Source organism: Schistocerca americana, chromosome X (assembly GCF_021461395.2).
Source record: "Schistocerca americana isolate TAMUIC-IGC-003095 chromosome X, iqSchAmer2.1, whole genome shotgun sequence".
NCBI lineage: Eukaryota > Metazoa > Arthropoda > Insecta > Orthoptera > Acrididae > Schistocerca > Schistocerca americana.
Window position 1 is genome coordinate 887,176,661 of NC_060130.1, and position 15,456 is coordinate 887,192,116.

The 15,456-nt window shown below is 39.8% G+C and overlaps 1 protein-coding gene across 3 annotated transcripts in view; it reads left to right on the plus strand.

The window, feature by feature from the left end:
- The window catches only part of LOC124554892 (exportin-4-like), a 231,368-nt gene that overhangs the window by 89,613 nt on the left and 126,299 nt on the right, over window positions 1–15,456 (plus strand). For all 3 annotated transcript variants that reach the window (XM_047128568.1, XM_047128569.1, XM_047128570.1), the window contains 2 exons: window positions 8,352–8,531; window positions 8,640–8,738. In XM_047128568.1, the coding sequence (XP_046984524.1) occupies window positions 8,352–8,531; window positions 8,640–8,738 (279 nt within the window). The remainder of the gene's footprint in view (window positions 1–8,351; window positions 8,532–8,639; window positions 8,739–15,456) is intronic.

Below are 15,456 nucleotides of genomic sequence, written 5' to 3' on the forward strand. Positions count from 1 at the left end.
TCAACCTCGTGATGCCAATTGAGGAGCTACTCGACCGAATGGTAGTGGCTTCGGTCAAGAATACCATCATAACGACCGGGAGAGCGGTGTGCTGACCCCATGCCCCTCCTACCCGCATCCTCCTCTGAGGATGACACGGCGGTCGGATGGTCCCAGTAGGCCACTCGTGGCCTGAAGACAGAGTGCTGTATGAGACTCCCAGATGGCACAATGTTCTCAGTACTATCAGTGGGGCATCCACTGTCATATTCAGATGAATCTTCTTATTCCATTGTGTCTCTGGTGTTAAACCAGAATTGGTGAAATTATATATGACAGATTGAAGCAGTAGACTTGTATCCTCTAGGAAGTGTTTTATGTGTAGCTGCCTTTGCCATCACAAACAGTAATATAGTATCAATGACAGTTGAGTCAAGAGCTTACTTCCTTCACAGAAAAATTTGTTACATTAGCATTAACATTAAAGTTTCTAATTTTCTCTTCCTCAACCAAACATTGCATAACTCATTGAAACAAATGGTAGGAAAGTTCCTGTGAAATTGACACAGTTGATTTCTTTCCTTGGCATTTCCATCTGAGCTTCTGATTGATGGGAAGTTAAATCTTATGTTTCCTTTCACTCCTCCAAGCAGTACTTTATCATCCTCCACCCCTACACTGCTCCCCAGCCTTCTCCTTACACCCACCACCCATATTGGTCCTCGCATCTTGAGCTGCTGCCCACAGTCTAGCCTCAGCAGCCAGACTGTGGTCATGTGTTTATGATAGTTGCATTTATGGTCACACTGGTGTGTGTGTGTGTGTGTGTGTGTGTGTGTGTGAGAGAGAGAGAGAGAGAGAGAGAGAGAGAGAGAGAGATTCTGATGAAGGCCTTTTTGGCTGAAAGCTTACTTGTTTGACAGTCTTTTTGTTGTGCCTATCTGCAACTCAACATTTATGTTATATGTTGAGTATTATTCTATCCTTTTCACAATATTGTCACTATTCCACCCTGGATTTTCCACTGTTTGATTTTTATTTTTTATACAGAAAAAAAGTGTACTCATTTTGACCATTCTCATTGTATTTGTAATGCATCTTTTATACATGGGACATTTCAGTTTTGAAAGGTTAGTGTGATTCCTGAGTCTCAAATATGATTCTTACCTCTTGTGCTTACTGCAACTAAGGAATTTAAAATTAAAAGTATCATTTCTTAAAACAATAAACATCTTGAAGTGCCTTTTTCACAGATCCTTTATCTGAGATGATGTTTATTGTTTTTTGTGTTATTCAGGATAGATTGAAGATATACAAATACAGATCAACAACCAAGCGAGGTGGCGCAGTGGTTAGACACTGGACTCGCATTCGGGAGGACGACGGTTCAATCCCGCGTCCGGCCATCCTGATTTAGGTTTTCCGTGATTTCCCTAAATCACTCCAGGCAAATGCCGGGATGGTTCCTCTAAAAGGGCACGGCCGACTTCCTTCCCCATCCTTCCCTAATCCGATGAGACCGATGACCACGCTGTCTGGTCTCCTTCCGCAAAACAACCAACCAACAGATCAACAAGACCATCATATTCGATGATCAATCATGTCATCCACAGCGAGGGAGCTAGGTAGACCCTAGGTGCTCGCAGAGCTGGATCAATATGCAGACCCAGCAGTCTTTCACAGAAGTGTACACTGCACTTCCTTGAAAGGAGTGACCTTCAGCTTCACATCCAACCATCCTGACTCAGATTTTTGGTAGTTGTCCTCAGTTGAACAAGTCAAATGCCAAAAGGGTTCCTTTGAAAAGCACACACATGATTTGCCTTTCCATCCCTTTCCTATTTTAGTCTGTGCTCCATCTCTAATGATAAGTTCCCTAATCTTCTTCTGCCCTACCTATATCTATCTCTAAAGCTAAGCTTCTACTGGCCACTAGGCTGCACCTCTTTGGTGCTTAAGGTATAGAAGATATAGTCTGTCCCAGACACACCAGCACTGCACTCCATTGTGTGCCCCACCTTTGACTTGATTTAGTGAAACATTCCATTTGGAATCCATGGGGGAGGGGGGGTGGAGGGGGAAACTGGCAGCATTTTCTTTGACTGATTAAAAATGATAAAGAAAAAACTGAATTCATCTTTGGACAACACAGTAACTAGTGAAGAGGGCGCTCATTTTATGGGAACTTCCTTATTCTCGCCTCTGTTATTACTGTAATTGCATATATCTGAATTAGAGTGTCATTTGCATTTGCTGACTATTTAGTTATTAGTCTTGCAGTTGAATATTGTGGTGCAGGTGTATTGATTACATCCTATTTACTCTATATTTTTTAGTTTTGGGTAGGAATTACACACTTCAGCAGCAAGCTTTTGCACTGTTGATCTTACTAGAACAAAGTGTAAATTTCCTTTTGCAAAACACTTTTGAGAAAATGTAGAGAACTGGCATTAAGCTGACTGCAGAATGATTCTGCTGCTGCCAACATACACTTCGCATAAGGACACTGAAGATAGAAATTGGGGCACGTGCAGAGGCATATAGATAGTCCTTTTTCCCTCGCTCTGCAAGTGGAAAAGGAAAGGAAATAACTAGTAGTGGTACAAGGTACCCACCACTGTGCACTATACAGTGGCTTGTGGAGTATGTAAATAGTTGTAGATATCTTCAAGATAATTCACACAATACAGAATCCCTGCAATAGCAAGTTCAAGAAACCTCTGGAACATGACGGGGACACTGGCCATGCCGATAGGCAACCTGTTATATTGATACAGTCCGAATGGTGTGTTCAAGGCTATAACTTGACTTTGAATTTTCATCTAGAGACTAGTGAAAATATGCCTCAACAAAATAGATTTTAGAAAATAATTTTTTCCAGAATGTTTAGAAAAAAGGTCATTTGAAGAAGGCAAGGGTTAAGAATCAATGTGTGGTTGCACATTAATTATTTGCTTGAAGTCTCCACATGACTGTAGAAAGCCTCCAGGATGTTTAACCACCATTAACCATGAAGCCCACTGATTGTAGAAAATGGGGAACAAAACCTGTTGTTGTTATAATCTGTCTAGTTCAGTCGTAACGTAATTCTTAACTTCCAACAGAATTGGGTGTGCTTTCCAAAGTCACGGACTTGCCGTTGGCTTGAAGACAGTGTGGCGTTGTGAGTAAACTGCCTTCCCCAAACCTGATTCAAAAAGTTGCTCAAATTGTGTACAATGTGTATCATTAGCTTCACCGGGGTGCAGATGAGCCGGTGGAGTGCACTTCATGATGTAATGAAAATCCAAAGGCGGAATACACACCAAAGTCAAAAGTGTTCTCCACTGGTGGATCCTACACAACGAAGAAATACATTATTATAAGGGACTGTCGGATGCACGTAACCTGAAAATGGCATCTCATGGTGGCCAGAACCCCACAGCTTTGACTGCACTTCACTGAGCAAGGGAATACACTAACTAAAGTATGTAGACTTAATGACTGAGACTGATGCACTGGTATCAAAAATAAATGTCACTAGAACATCTTTCAGTTTAGCATGTGGCAAAATTTCATTTGGCATTAACACATATAACTGCCTAAAATGTTATTAATTTGAATTCTCTAGTGCTAATGCTTGGTGCCCATTTTACAGTGGTATACTTCTGCAATATGACCTCTGCATAAACACTTAAACACTTACAAGACTCACCCTCATAGTGTCTGGAATGCAAGAAAAAATGGTCTGGACAACTTAGAAACAAAGTGTATTGCCACAAATGACATCTGCTACTAGCCTGGGCATGCAGAGAACAAGGCCAGTTGGGCAACACTAAGTGGAACTTATTTAAAGTTTTAGAATCTATTACAGAAAACCTCAGCACTCTATTACTATGGCTGTGGGTGACAGGTGAAATGTCAAAGTCTACTGAAAAAGTAAGGCTGCAAGCGGTCATCCTTATTCAGGGCTGAGTGAATCTCTCCATCATTTTTCTGCATATAATTGACACAGGAACAGTTTACAAACTTATCTGTTTTGGAAGTGCTTCCACCCTCCACCCTTGGTCCAAAAGCCAATGCCCTGTTGAATGTCAGGTAAATCGTTCCATTTTCGCATTAGAACAATGACTGCACTGTTCACGTTTTTATTGCCTTTCCCAGCTGCTTGTTCTCTCTTTAAGGCTGAGATTATCCTCTTGCCACTCTGCTAAGTTAAAACATCCCCTTAAAAGTGACCAGTAAGCTTTTGAATCGTGTAGTGATCATGTACCCTCGAGATTTTACATCCCTTTTATACTTCACAACTTTGTATATTGTGTTATGATCTCTTACAATAGACTACCATCTAACTACTACACTTTAATATCCTGCTTCTATTATGCCAATATTTGAATTAGCACCTGCTCTATTTTGATATGTCAGTGGTTTAGTAGGCCTGTTTATGATCATTAAATTGATTGCGTCCATTAGGTATTGCCACCTCGCATCAGTGCAGACACTATTCCGCAATATAGAACACATGTTAGTGTCCATAGTCACTATATGTTTTCTTCTGCTTGCCACAGAACTGCATTCTTCATACGTTCTAATTATTCACTTATGTCATCCTTATATTAATGTTAAGCAATGGAAAATCCAGGATGGAATAATGGCAATATTTGTTGTTGCTAGTTATTTGCAAACTTGACCCACCTTGAAACCACCAAAGTCTTTTTAAATGCAGTTATGGCAGAATTGGGTTTGTGACCTTTTTGTATCTCCCTACTTATTTGGTAGATTTAGAATATTGCCATTTACAGTATATTATGGCACCTGCACACATGCTGTTTTGCTGGTTGAGTATCTCACTCATAATCATAGCACTCATCACTGTGTTTAACTGCACTATTTATATCATCTGGTTTAAACTTCTAGACGTTTTAGTAGTGCAGATTTACTCTCTCCTTTGTAATTGCTTAAGAGACATCATGTTAATCACCCAGGAACCTGAACTAGATCTCTGTTCATCCCATCCAGAACTAATGTAGCATTTTGCCTAGTGAATACACAGAAAATGAAGAATCTCTTTCACATCCTGAAGTAGGTTTCTTTCTGCTTAACTGAATCCAATCTGCTGCCACTGGTACTGGAAATGTAACAGACCTACCTTGAGAATGACCTAATCTTACGACATGTCTCAATTCAGCAAGGAGAATATCTGTTTCCTCTATAGTTGCTACCCTTGTAATACCCTTGAGATGGTTTTATATCTTTTTTGGACCCATATATTGTTTTCAAACAGTATGAACATTAGCTTCAGAATACTCAGTGTTCACCGTTGGGAGAAACTCGTAAGATATCCCAAAACTTTAACCACAGGTGAAAACAATTGGAGATTACACAATATGGAATTGGATGATTAGTGGATAAAGTTGTATGAAACAGCTGATAGCATAAGCATGAATTATACATTTTAAATTTACTATTAAATAGCTTTGTCCAAAATAGGTGTCTCACTTGTTAAATGACATTAAAAACCAAGATAATACTAAATGTACATTTTGCTTCACTTGATCCATAGGGAGGAAATCCTCGAGGATGTAGAATATTTCATTGAACAAGGATACACAATACAGATCTATGAAGATAAAAATGTATGGTAATGTGTCTTCCACAGAACTTGCGTGAATGTGGAATAAGTCAAAAAATCTTTAACGCGAAATTTTCACTCTGCAGCAGTGTGTGCACTGATGTGAAACTTCCTGGCAGATTAAAACTGGTACTGGATCAAGGCTCGAACTTGGAACCTTTGCCTTTTCAAGGAAGATAGAAGACGATGTAGTAGAGGAAGTAAATATGTCAGAATGGGTTGTGAGTTATGCTTGGGTAGCTCAATCGGTAGAACACTTGCACATGAAGGGCAAAGGTCTCGAGTTTAAGTCTCAGTCCATCACATAGTTTGAATCTGCCAGGTAGTTTCAATCTTTAACATATTTTCATTTAAAAATTTATCACAAACTTGTCACAAAACGGGTAAATGTACAATGCACTGAGGTGTATATGATAATTCTTAGGCTATTGTAGCCACCCGTCATCAAGGACAAAAATCATGTTACAACACTTATTTACATTGATCACATTATTGCACTGAAGATGTGCAGAAGTCAAGTTGTACATAATACTCACATTGTTTGACAATATTAATAATACGAGGGCTATCCACAAAGTACATTACGTTTTGAAATAAAAATAAATAAAGTATTGGAAAATCTTTTTATTGTAGACAGATGAAAGCCACACTTCAGTACTACTTTTCTACATAGTTGCCATTTAAATTAAGGCACTTATCGTAGCGATGGACGAGCTTGGAAATTCCTTCGTCGTAAAATTCGGCCGCCTGCGCCTTCAACCACGTGGTTACCTCTTCTTGAAGCTGTGCGTCATCATCAAAACGCTGCATAGCCAACCACTTCTTCATTGCTGGGAATAAGTGGAAGTCGCTCGGTGCCAGGTCGGGACTGTACGGCGGATGAGGAAACAGCTCCCACTTAAAAGATTCGAGAACTTCACGAGTGGCATTTGCTGTGTGGGCCCGGGCGTTGTCGTGAATCAGCAAGATCTTTGAGCCCAACTTTCCCCTGCGCTTGTTTTGTATCGCTCTTCTGAGGTTGTGCAGAGTTTGGCAATACCTTTGAGAGTTTATTGTAGTGCTTCTTTCCAGGAAATCCACAAAAATCGTATTTCTACCAGGTTACTGATTAACCACGTGGTTGGAGGCGCAGGCGGCCGAATTTTATGATGAAGGAATTTCCAAGCTCGTCCATCGCTACGATAAGTGCCTTAATTTAAATGGCAACTATGTAGAAAAGTAGTATTTAAGTGTAGCTTTCATCTGTATATAATAAAAAAAATTTCCAATGCTTTATTTATTTTTAATTCCAAAACGTAATGTACTTTGTGGATAGCCCTCGTACAAACATGTAAGTCGGTACCATCAACAAATTCATCATTGAAGTGGAATAAGTCGGTCACCAATTAATCCTTTAGGCTAATCTTAAACTGAACTTTATCAGTAGTTAAACTTGGGAATAATTCCATAAACTGTGCTGTTGATTTGGAAACGAGATATATTATTAATGACAAATTTCTTTAAGGAATAAATATCCTGGGATGCAGTAGTTAGTATCCACAGTTTTTCAAACAGACCTCAGCAGGACGTTGTCGAATTCAGACCACAAATAATTTGTATTACACATTTTTGGAGTCTGACAATTTTACCTTGGCTTGATGAATTACGCTAAAAATTATCCCATATTACATTACAGAGCGAAAGCAAGTGAAGTATGCTGGCCTTTTTATTTTCATGTCACCAATGTGTGACAGCATCTGAATTGCAAATAAAAATTTGTTTAGGCACTCGTGCAGTCCAGTAATATGCTCCTTCTAGTTAAATTTATTACCAGGCTGTAATGTCAAGAATTTCACTTTGTCAATCTCTTCAATCTGTTTGCTATATTTTCAGCATATACTGGCAGGAGGAGGGGCGAGGGCTGTTCTTTTAAAGTTCCAAACTGCAGAGAGTGTGGTTTTTCAAAGTTTGGTGACAAAGAATTGTCTCGGAATCATATATTAACAGCCAAGAAACTTTCTTTAACCAGTCTTTCTAAAACTGTTCTCAATTTTCTATTTATTGGAATGTTTGTATTATTTGCAAAAGAAAACAAAAAGATTCAGCACAGTAAAAGAATCCAGCTGATTTTATTTGCTTACTTGCTACCATGGATGAGACTTGGTGTAACTAAAGAGGAGAGGGGAGGGGAGATTAACTTTCTTCAGTTATTTGAAATATGAATTGTTGGAATGTCAACCATATTTACCACCTGTTCCGAAATTTAAAGAAATTTGTGGCTGGAAATCATTTTATACCTTGTGAAGAATCTTTAGCCACTGTAGATGTGTAGTTTGCAGACCTTCCAGAATTGCTCTTAGGGAATGGAACTTTTTGACCAGCCTTCCGGAATTGCTCTTAGGGGATGGAAATTTCCAACCAGAACATCTTCCAGTGTAAGGATAAATAATTTTCGCTTTGTCGTCATAATGCTATGGCTTCACACAGATTATTTTCAGCTTTGTTATAATACAGTATAATAATATTTAAATCATAACAATATTCATTTTTATTATACATAAGCAAATAGTGTCATTTAAATAGCAGTGAGCAAGAAGTCACTTGAGACAGTTCAAAATTTCAAAGTTCTTGTGAGATTCATATTATTTTATGGTCTATCACTGTCATGTAGTATTTTAAGAGGTTTACATTTTTGTTTGTAACCAACAGTTAACTGTTACAAATTTTGTATCAGAGCAGATATCCTTGATTGTAGACTAAATATTGTGCTTTTATTTTGTAGAATTCCTCTGAAGAGAAATACTTTATTGATGCTTTTGACAATATGTTGGAAGTGTGGGTGTCAATATTACAGGATACATATTCCATAACAGGCAGCACTATCAATGATTATCTTGTTCAGATATTTGACACCTATGTACAAGCCCGATTATTCCCACCACATGGTATTAGGAAGGACGATGTAAGTAACAGGAAATGATTGTTTAGAGAGTGTCTTGCATTTTTTAGATAATGTGATATTATCAGTTTCTGTTGAAAACAAGTAACTTGATCATGGTTGTTCTTTCAGGATGAAGACAGCATTGAAGCATTTGTTGATGGAGATAATTCTGATATTAAATCAAGATACAAGGAACAGTTGCAAGCTGTAGGACTGTTTGGTCGGCAGGTAACTTAGTTGCAGCTGCTCTTGCATCACTGTTAAGAATGTAGTTTAAACATTAAATGGTAAGCACATTAAGCTTTAAGATCCTTCATATAGTTATATTACAATAATATATTGTAATGTATCAGCTGTATTCGCCCAAAAAATATGCCAGAACAGGAGCAAGTTGGAACAGAGGCAGGCAGGCAGGCAGGCAGGCAAGCGGGAGTGTTATTCGTTAGCAGTAGCTGATGCTGCAATATGCTAGTGGAAGGACGGAAGCTTTTCCTCACCTGTCACCACAGAAGTGTGTAGAGTACACAACTTAGGCCCTAAATGAACATAGTCTGGAGTATATAAGTACTCAGCCATTCGTGTACTAAAGTATTCTCATCTCAGTATCACAGCCTACACCATGAGCCTGTGACACCTGGAGCGATACCCTGGAATGCAGTATGGGCTCCACTGTTCGACCTTGACCCACGAGAGAGCCGTTGCCAGAGCAATGAGCTACCAGCTCATAGGTGGAAGGGGGGAGGGGTGTCCATGGCCATTATCAGCTGTGCCACCACTCTGTCATCACGCTTGCAGCCAGAGCACCGCTGAGAACGGCATTCGAGTGATGCCTCGCTCGGCCCCGCCCTTTGCGCTGTCAGCAATGGCAGACATTTATTGTTTCAAATGAGAGGCAACTGGACATCTCCACCAAGCTGTTCCTGATGTACTACGACCAAGTGCCAGAATAAAGAAGTTAGTTAAACAAAACCACTGTCGCCCTGACATCTCATTTCACTCTCCAAGGGTGACAATCCAACACTGGTGTCAGAACATTGACATCACATTCTTAGAACAACTTTTAAACCTACAGTCTATGGTATGGTCAGTCCAAAAATTTTTCTGATTACGTTTTGGTCATAGAGAAAGGGTTCAATGGCCATGCATTTTGGAAAGTAGATTTTATTGTGAGTAGAGAACCAGTGGATTTGCCTAATTTTAAAGGTAATGGAAGTCACAATTGGATAGTTCCTGTTAACTGTGCATAGCGTAACCTTGAGGGTCACTCAGTGCCATTCACAAAATCAGTTCCAGTAAAATGTCATACATGTAAACATTGGGGCATATGGCTAGGGAATGCTGGGAGTTGAGATGGCTCATGGTTAGACCTAAGAATTAAGTTAATACATTTTGTTTTCTTGGCTTGTGGATGTCAGTTCTCAAAATGAGCATTGTCACGGCCAACGCTTTGACAGAACCAGAGATGCAAGGTGTGTCAGAGCTGGAAGCTGTACGTGTATTGTTAAAAAAGGTTGTGCAATTAACTGCACATAACACAGAACTGTCTGTGTTGGTAGTGTCGTGATCGTCACAATGGGGTTTAGATTTGTCAGTCAAAATTTTAATTTATTCTTTTTCTGGTAAGGCAACTGGGGATGCTCAGGCCTTTGTGGGAGGCCTTGGGAATATGGCTCAGCTGGAGTGTTAGTGTGATAAGGAATTATTGAGTGTTGCAAAATTGAGACTAACAGGGGAAGCTAAAACTTAACTTAGGGTATACAGAAGCTCTTAAGGGAGCCACAACATTTGAAGAATTTATAGAAGAGTTAATTCAGAGATATGTGAAAGAAAACAGTGCCAGTCTCTATAGGGAACAATTAGGGGTAATAACTAAGAAAAATTCAGAAATTGGGGAACAAACTGCGGACAATATAAGGAAAGTTAATGGATGTATCTATGAATTAGGACAGTATGTTACAGTCAATGAAATTATTTTGCAAGAAGCTGAGCAAAGGGTGCTCGATGCTTTTATAAGAGGGTTGCATTCAGAAATGTCAAGACGTGTATGGACAAGGGGGTACAATGGATTTGCGCACAGCATTATGGTTAGCTGTAGAATATGAGGAGATTGATTTGTCAACTGAAAGCAGGATAAATGGACAGTGTTTGTAGCTAGTATAAAATGTTTTATGTGTGGACGAATGGTTCATGTAAGGACATAGTGCCGCAAGCCTCAGGGTGATGTGAATAAAGTAAGAGGAAGTAATGGTTTTTGAAGTAGAGGACCATGGAAAAAAATGTGTTAAATACCAATGGGAACCCCAGGGTCATCTACAGTCATTCCCAGTAAGATTGGATGCTATGAAATTGTATGCAGAGGTGGATTGTGCGATAAGAGGAATAGTAGGAAAAAGAGTTGCAGGATATTATGAGACACGGGTGCATGTGTCGGTCGCCAATAGTGATCTGGTGAAACATAAGCAAGGGGACTCATCACAGTACAGATTGTGTGATTGTGTGGACTGGGGGTAAAGACGTCACACCATTTGGATCGCTGGACATAGAATTTTGCGTGGATATGGTTCAATTTAAACAATGTGTAGAAATTGTGACACATGTGAGTGAGGGCTATGACATGATTCTGGGGTTGCCATAATCGATATTCGTCAGCATTAGATGGAATTTGACAGAATAATGTTTGTGTTAGGTGAAGCCACTGCCATTGTAATGATATCGTGAAGGGAGTCTGTCGTGAAAGACTAACGGATTAAACAATGAATGGCCACACTAAGACTTGATTTGCCCATTTGTGTACCTAAGGGTACTGGGAAATCACTTTGGGTTAGTGTTGAGTTAACCCTGCATAGGAATTTTGTGTGTGGTGGAACTTTTAGAAGAGAATGAAGTATTAGATTAGGCGAGTTGCTTAGTTAAAAGAAGTATTGTATGCATACAAGAAATGAATGGTGAAAAGAAGGTGCCCCTTTTATACATAATTTTAGCGTAGAGGACATAGGATTAACAAAGGGTGGTGGAACTTTTAGAAGAGAATGAAGTATTAGATTAGGCGAGTTGCTTAGTTAAAAGAAGTATTGTATGCATACAAGAAATGAATGGTGAAAAGAAGGTGCCCCTTTTATACATAATTTTAGCGTAGAGGACATAGGATTAACAAAGGGGTTAGTAATCACTAATATTGAGGAAGAAGAATGGAATGCAAGGGGTATTGGCTATTGACAATCTCCAGGTGCCACTGAAACTGCACTTAGAGAAAAAGTGAAGCACCTAGAGGAAAGCAATAGGGAATGGATGGGAAAATTACTTTTGGAATCTAAGGTTTCATTTTCTTCAAAAGGGCCATTACCAACCAGCTATGCATATTACACAGCACCCCATACTTGCGGGAAATGAATCACCAGTCTACCTCAGCCATAAAGAATTCCTAGGTACTTACAGCCAATTTTGGAGGAATTGATAATCAACAGCTGAAAGATAGAATAATTGAAGAAAGTAATAGTCCATGGGGAGGGGGCAGGAATAGTCATTTTGTCAAAAAAATCAACAGATGGAACACAAAAATATAGGTTTTATTGATATTACAGGCACCAAAACACAAAAACCACGACGGCTGCCTACCCTTTGCCAAATGTCGCAGAAACCTTGGATCATTTAGGGCAATGCAGATAATTTTCAATGATGGATTTGAATAGTGGGTATCACCAGATAAAGGCTGCACTGCAGGATCAACACAAAACAGTGATTTGATCACCCTGGGGATACTATCAATTCAGAAGAATGCCACAATGTAAGGTTGGCCAGTGGGTGAAGATATAACTTCCTACACACCAAATGAAAGACGACGTTTTTCTGAAAGTATCAAGGGCCATACCAAATGGTAGAGACTGTATGGCCAGTAAGTGTGAAGATTCAGTTGCTGGAGAGAATGACAGTTGTGCATGCAGGGTAGTCAGAACATTTTCCAGGATGTGTGGAAGTTATTACAGGGATAGGAGACGTGGAACAGATAGGGAGAGTGAGAGGAAAGGTATTGGAAGATAAACAAAAGGTTTTGAATGAACCGGTAATGAGGAACCCATATGGATTTATGCCTAGGAGATTGTCATTTAGTATTTTTTTGGGTTAGGTATAGAGTTCGTGTAATTAGTATAAGCTGTGAATTTGAGGAGGAGGGGGAAAGTAGTAGGTATTTCTGCCAATAGGTAAGGTGCAGAGAAGGTGAGATAATGCGGTGATATACCAGAGCTGCAGAAGAGGTAGTTAATCAAAATATCAGGGAACTACAAATCAAAGTATGAATCTTAGATAGGGAAGTAGTAAAGAGAAAATGGTTGTAGCCTGTACAAGATAGTGTGTGGAAAGCATGAGGGAAAGCAACAGCACTACAGGAGGCTTTGCAGCAGGCTGTAAGAGGTCAGCTAGGGGTAAACTTCTTGTTGCAAGAACAGTATTTAGAGGATCTAACGAGAGTGCAGAAGGAACTGCTGCTGGATTTGGGTGTTAGAACCCGAGCACAAAAACTTACCTTTTTATTTCAAGGTAGCTACAGTATTGGTGAGAACTGATGGAGCAAAAGTTTACTGTTTCTATACCAGTAGGAGGGAAACAAGCACATTACAAGTGTTACATATTAGGTCTACAACTTTGCTTCCGCCGTTTTGCAATAGATGGCAGTTGGGGCAAGTGGGGTTCAGGTGGTTGGTCATAGGCATAATATAATAAGCTTAAGCATCTGTAAACATAATGCCATAAAATATTAGTTGATTTGTGATTGAATCATGAGGTTATTGTCGATTAGGTACGTCAACTTACATACCCATTTCTCGCCATTTGTGGGAAGTTTTAATTTTCTGCTTTTACATGAATTTCTGCGGCTGTGGCTCTTGAAATGCTGGATAAGACCAATGATGAGGGAACTATTAGTGGAAGAATGTGCAGAGAATATTTCAATGTCTTAAGAAGCGTAATTTTGATGTCGAAGACTGTCATTGCGGGGAAAGACAGAATGTTTTTGTAGCTACTGAAACAGACGAAGACAGTCACAGGACATCATTATCGAAAGCAGTTGATGCATTCAAGCCCAGCACTGAAACGCAAATGGCCACAATACAGCGATAGACACGTAAAGGTAATTTTGCACCAGGTCAGTGCTCAACCCCATGTCGCAAAACCCATCAAAACATACATGGAAACATTGCAATGAGAAGTCCTATCCCTCCCACCGCATTCTCCATACGTTGCTGTCTCTGACTACCATCTTTTTCAATCAGTCTGGCTGACCAGCACTTCCGATCATATGAAGAAGTGCAAAATTGAATTGATTCTGGATCCCCACAAAAGATGCCCAGTTCTTTCACTACGGGATTCGTATGCTATCTGAAAGATGGGAGAATGTAGTGGCCAGTAATGGGCAATACTATAATCATAATTTCTTTTTGTAAGTTTTTCACAATGAAGCCCCGAACTTCGGAAAAAAAAAAAAAAAAAAAAAAAAAAAATGGCAGAAGCAAAGTTGTAGACCTAGTAGTTCGTGCTTATCCTTAAGTGGGGGATGTTGAAGAAATTTGTAACAGTAAAACCACAGCGACTATTATTAGTTGCAAAAGACAAGGAAAGATAAGTAGAAATTGAGGAAGCAAACCTACAAAAATGCTACCAAGGGGAAATCACAGCCTGTCGAAATATGTTAATAAGAGAAGGGCATGATTCCGCAACAGTGAAATTGCTAATGGGGCAAAAGGAGGTAAGAGAATGCAATAAAGAAGTGATCGAACCAGAATTGTACTTTTAGCAGGTCTGTGTGCATTGGTTGTACTTACTCTACCTTTGGCAAGATGGTAATAGGGGCTAGTTGTTTTGAGCAGTAAAGAGACTAGAATGAAATGGGAGTGGTTTGCTATTAAATTGAACAGCATGCAAGATAATGAGGTTTACGTTCCATCTGCACACCATGATTTCAGGGATTATTCATCTTAATATTTCACAGCTTCACTTTTATTGGCCAGAGGAGCCCATGGAAGTGCTATCTGCCGCAAATCTAACGAGCTTGAATCAAACTCTAGGGCCAGAATTAATGCAGTCTGTAAACATCCTCCTAAACCAGAAGAAGGGATGAGTCTCCCTGGAAAGCAGCATGTAAATTGATACTTGAAAAATCAATACCGGTAAGAGACAACATTGAATGCACAAGGGGGTAGTATTAAGGATAATTGATTCATTTTAGCTTCTGAGTTGGGAAAAGAGATTTAGAAGTTACTGTGCAAGAAGCCTAGTAATGAAATAAGTTTGATAGTGTTTGAGTTAAGGGAAAGGGCAAGAGGCCTTGTAGAAATGTATAAGATTAAGTGATAGGGTTAAGGAAACCAACTGTTAGAATAATTCTCAAGAGGGGAAACAGGGCCAGAAGCGCTGGTCGCCAGGAACCCTAGTATAAAGGGTTTGGTTGACCCGAGGGACCAGGTCTTGATAAAAAGGAGGGCAGTGTAGCATAATGACCGTATTCTGTCAAAAAATATGCCAGAGCGGAAGTGAACTGCAACAGAGCCAGCTGCAGGCAGTCGAGAGTTTTATGCATTGCGAAGCAAAACACAGCCGACATGTGTTGCAAAGCAGAGTCTTCTGGGTGTGGTATAGCAAAGCTGTTGCTGCGGTACACTTGCGGAAGGACAGAAGCCTTTCCTCACTTGCCACCATGGAAGTTTTTAGAGTACATGCCTTGAGCCCTAAATGAACATAGTGTGGAGCATACAAGCACTCCGCCATTTGTGTTCTAAAATATTCTCATCTCGGTATCAAAGCCTACACCACGACACTTGTGACACACAAGTAGATACCCTGGAATAAAGTAAGGGGTCTGCTGTTTGACCAAGGGATGCGGCAGCCTGCCCTGGGTCATGAGAGAGCCACCACCAGAGCAGGGAGCTGCCTGTTTGGTGGAGGGAGACCACAG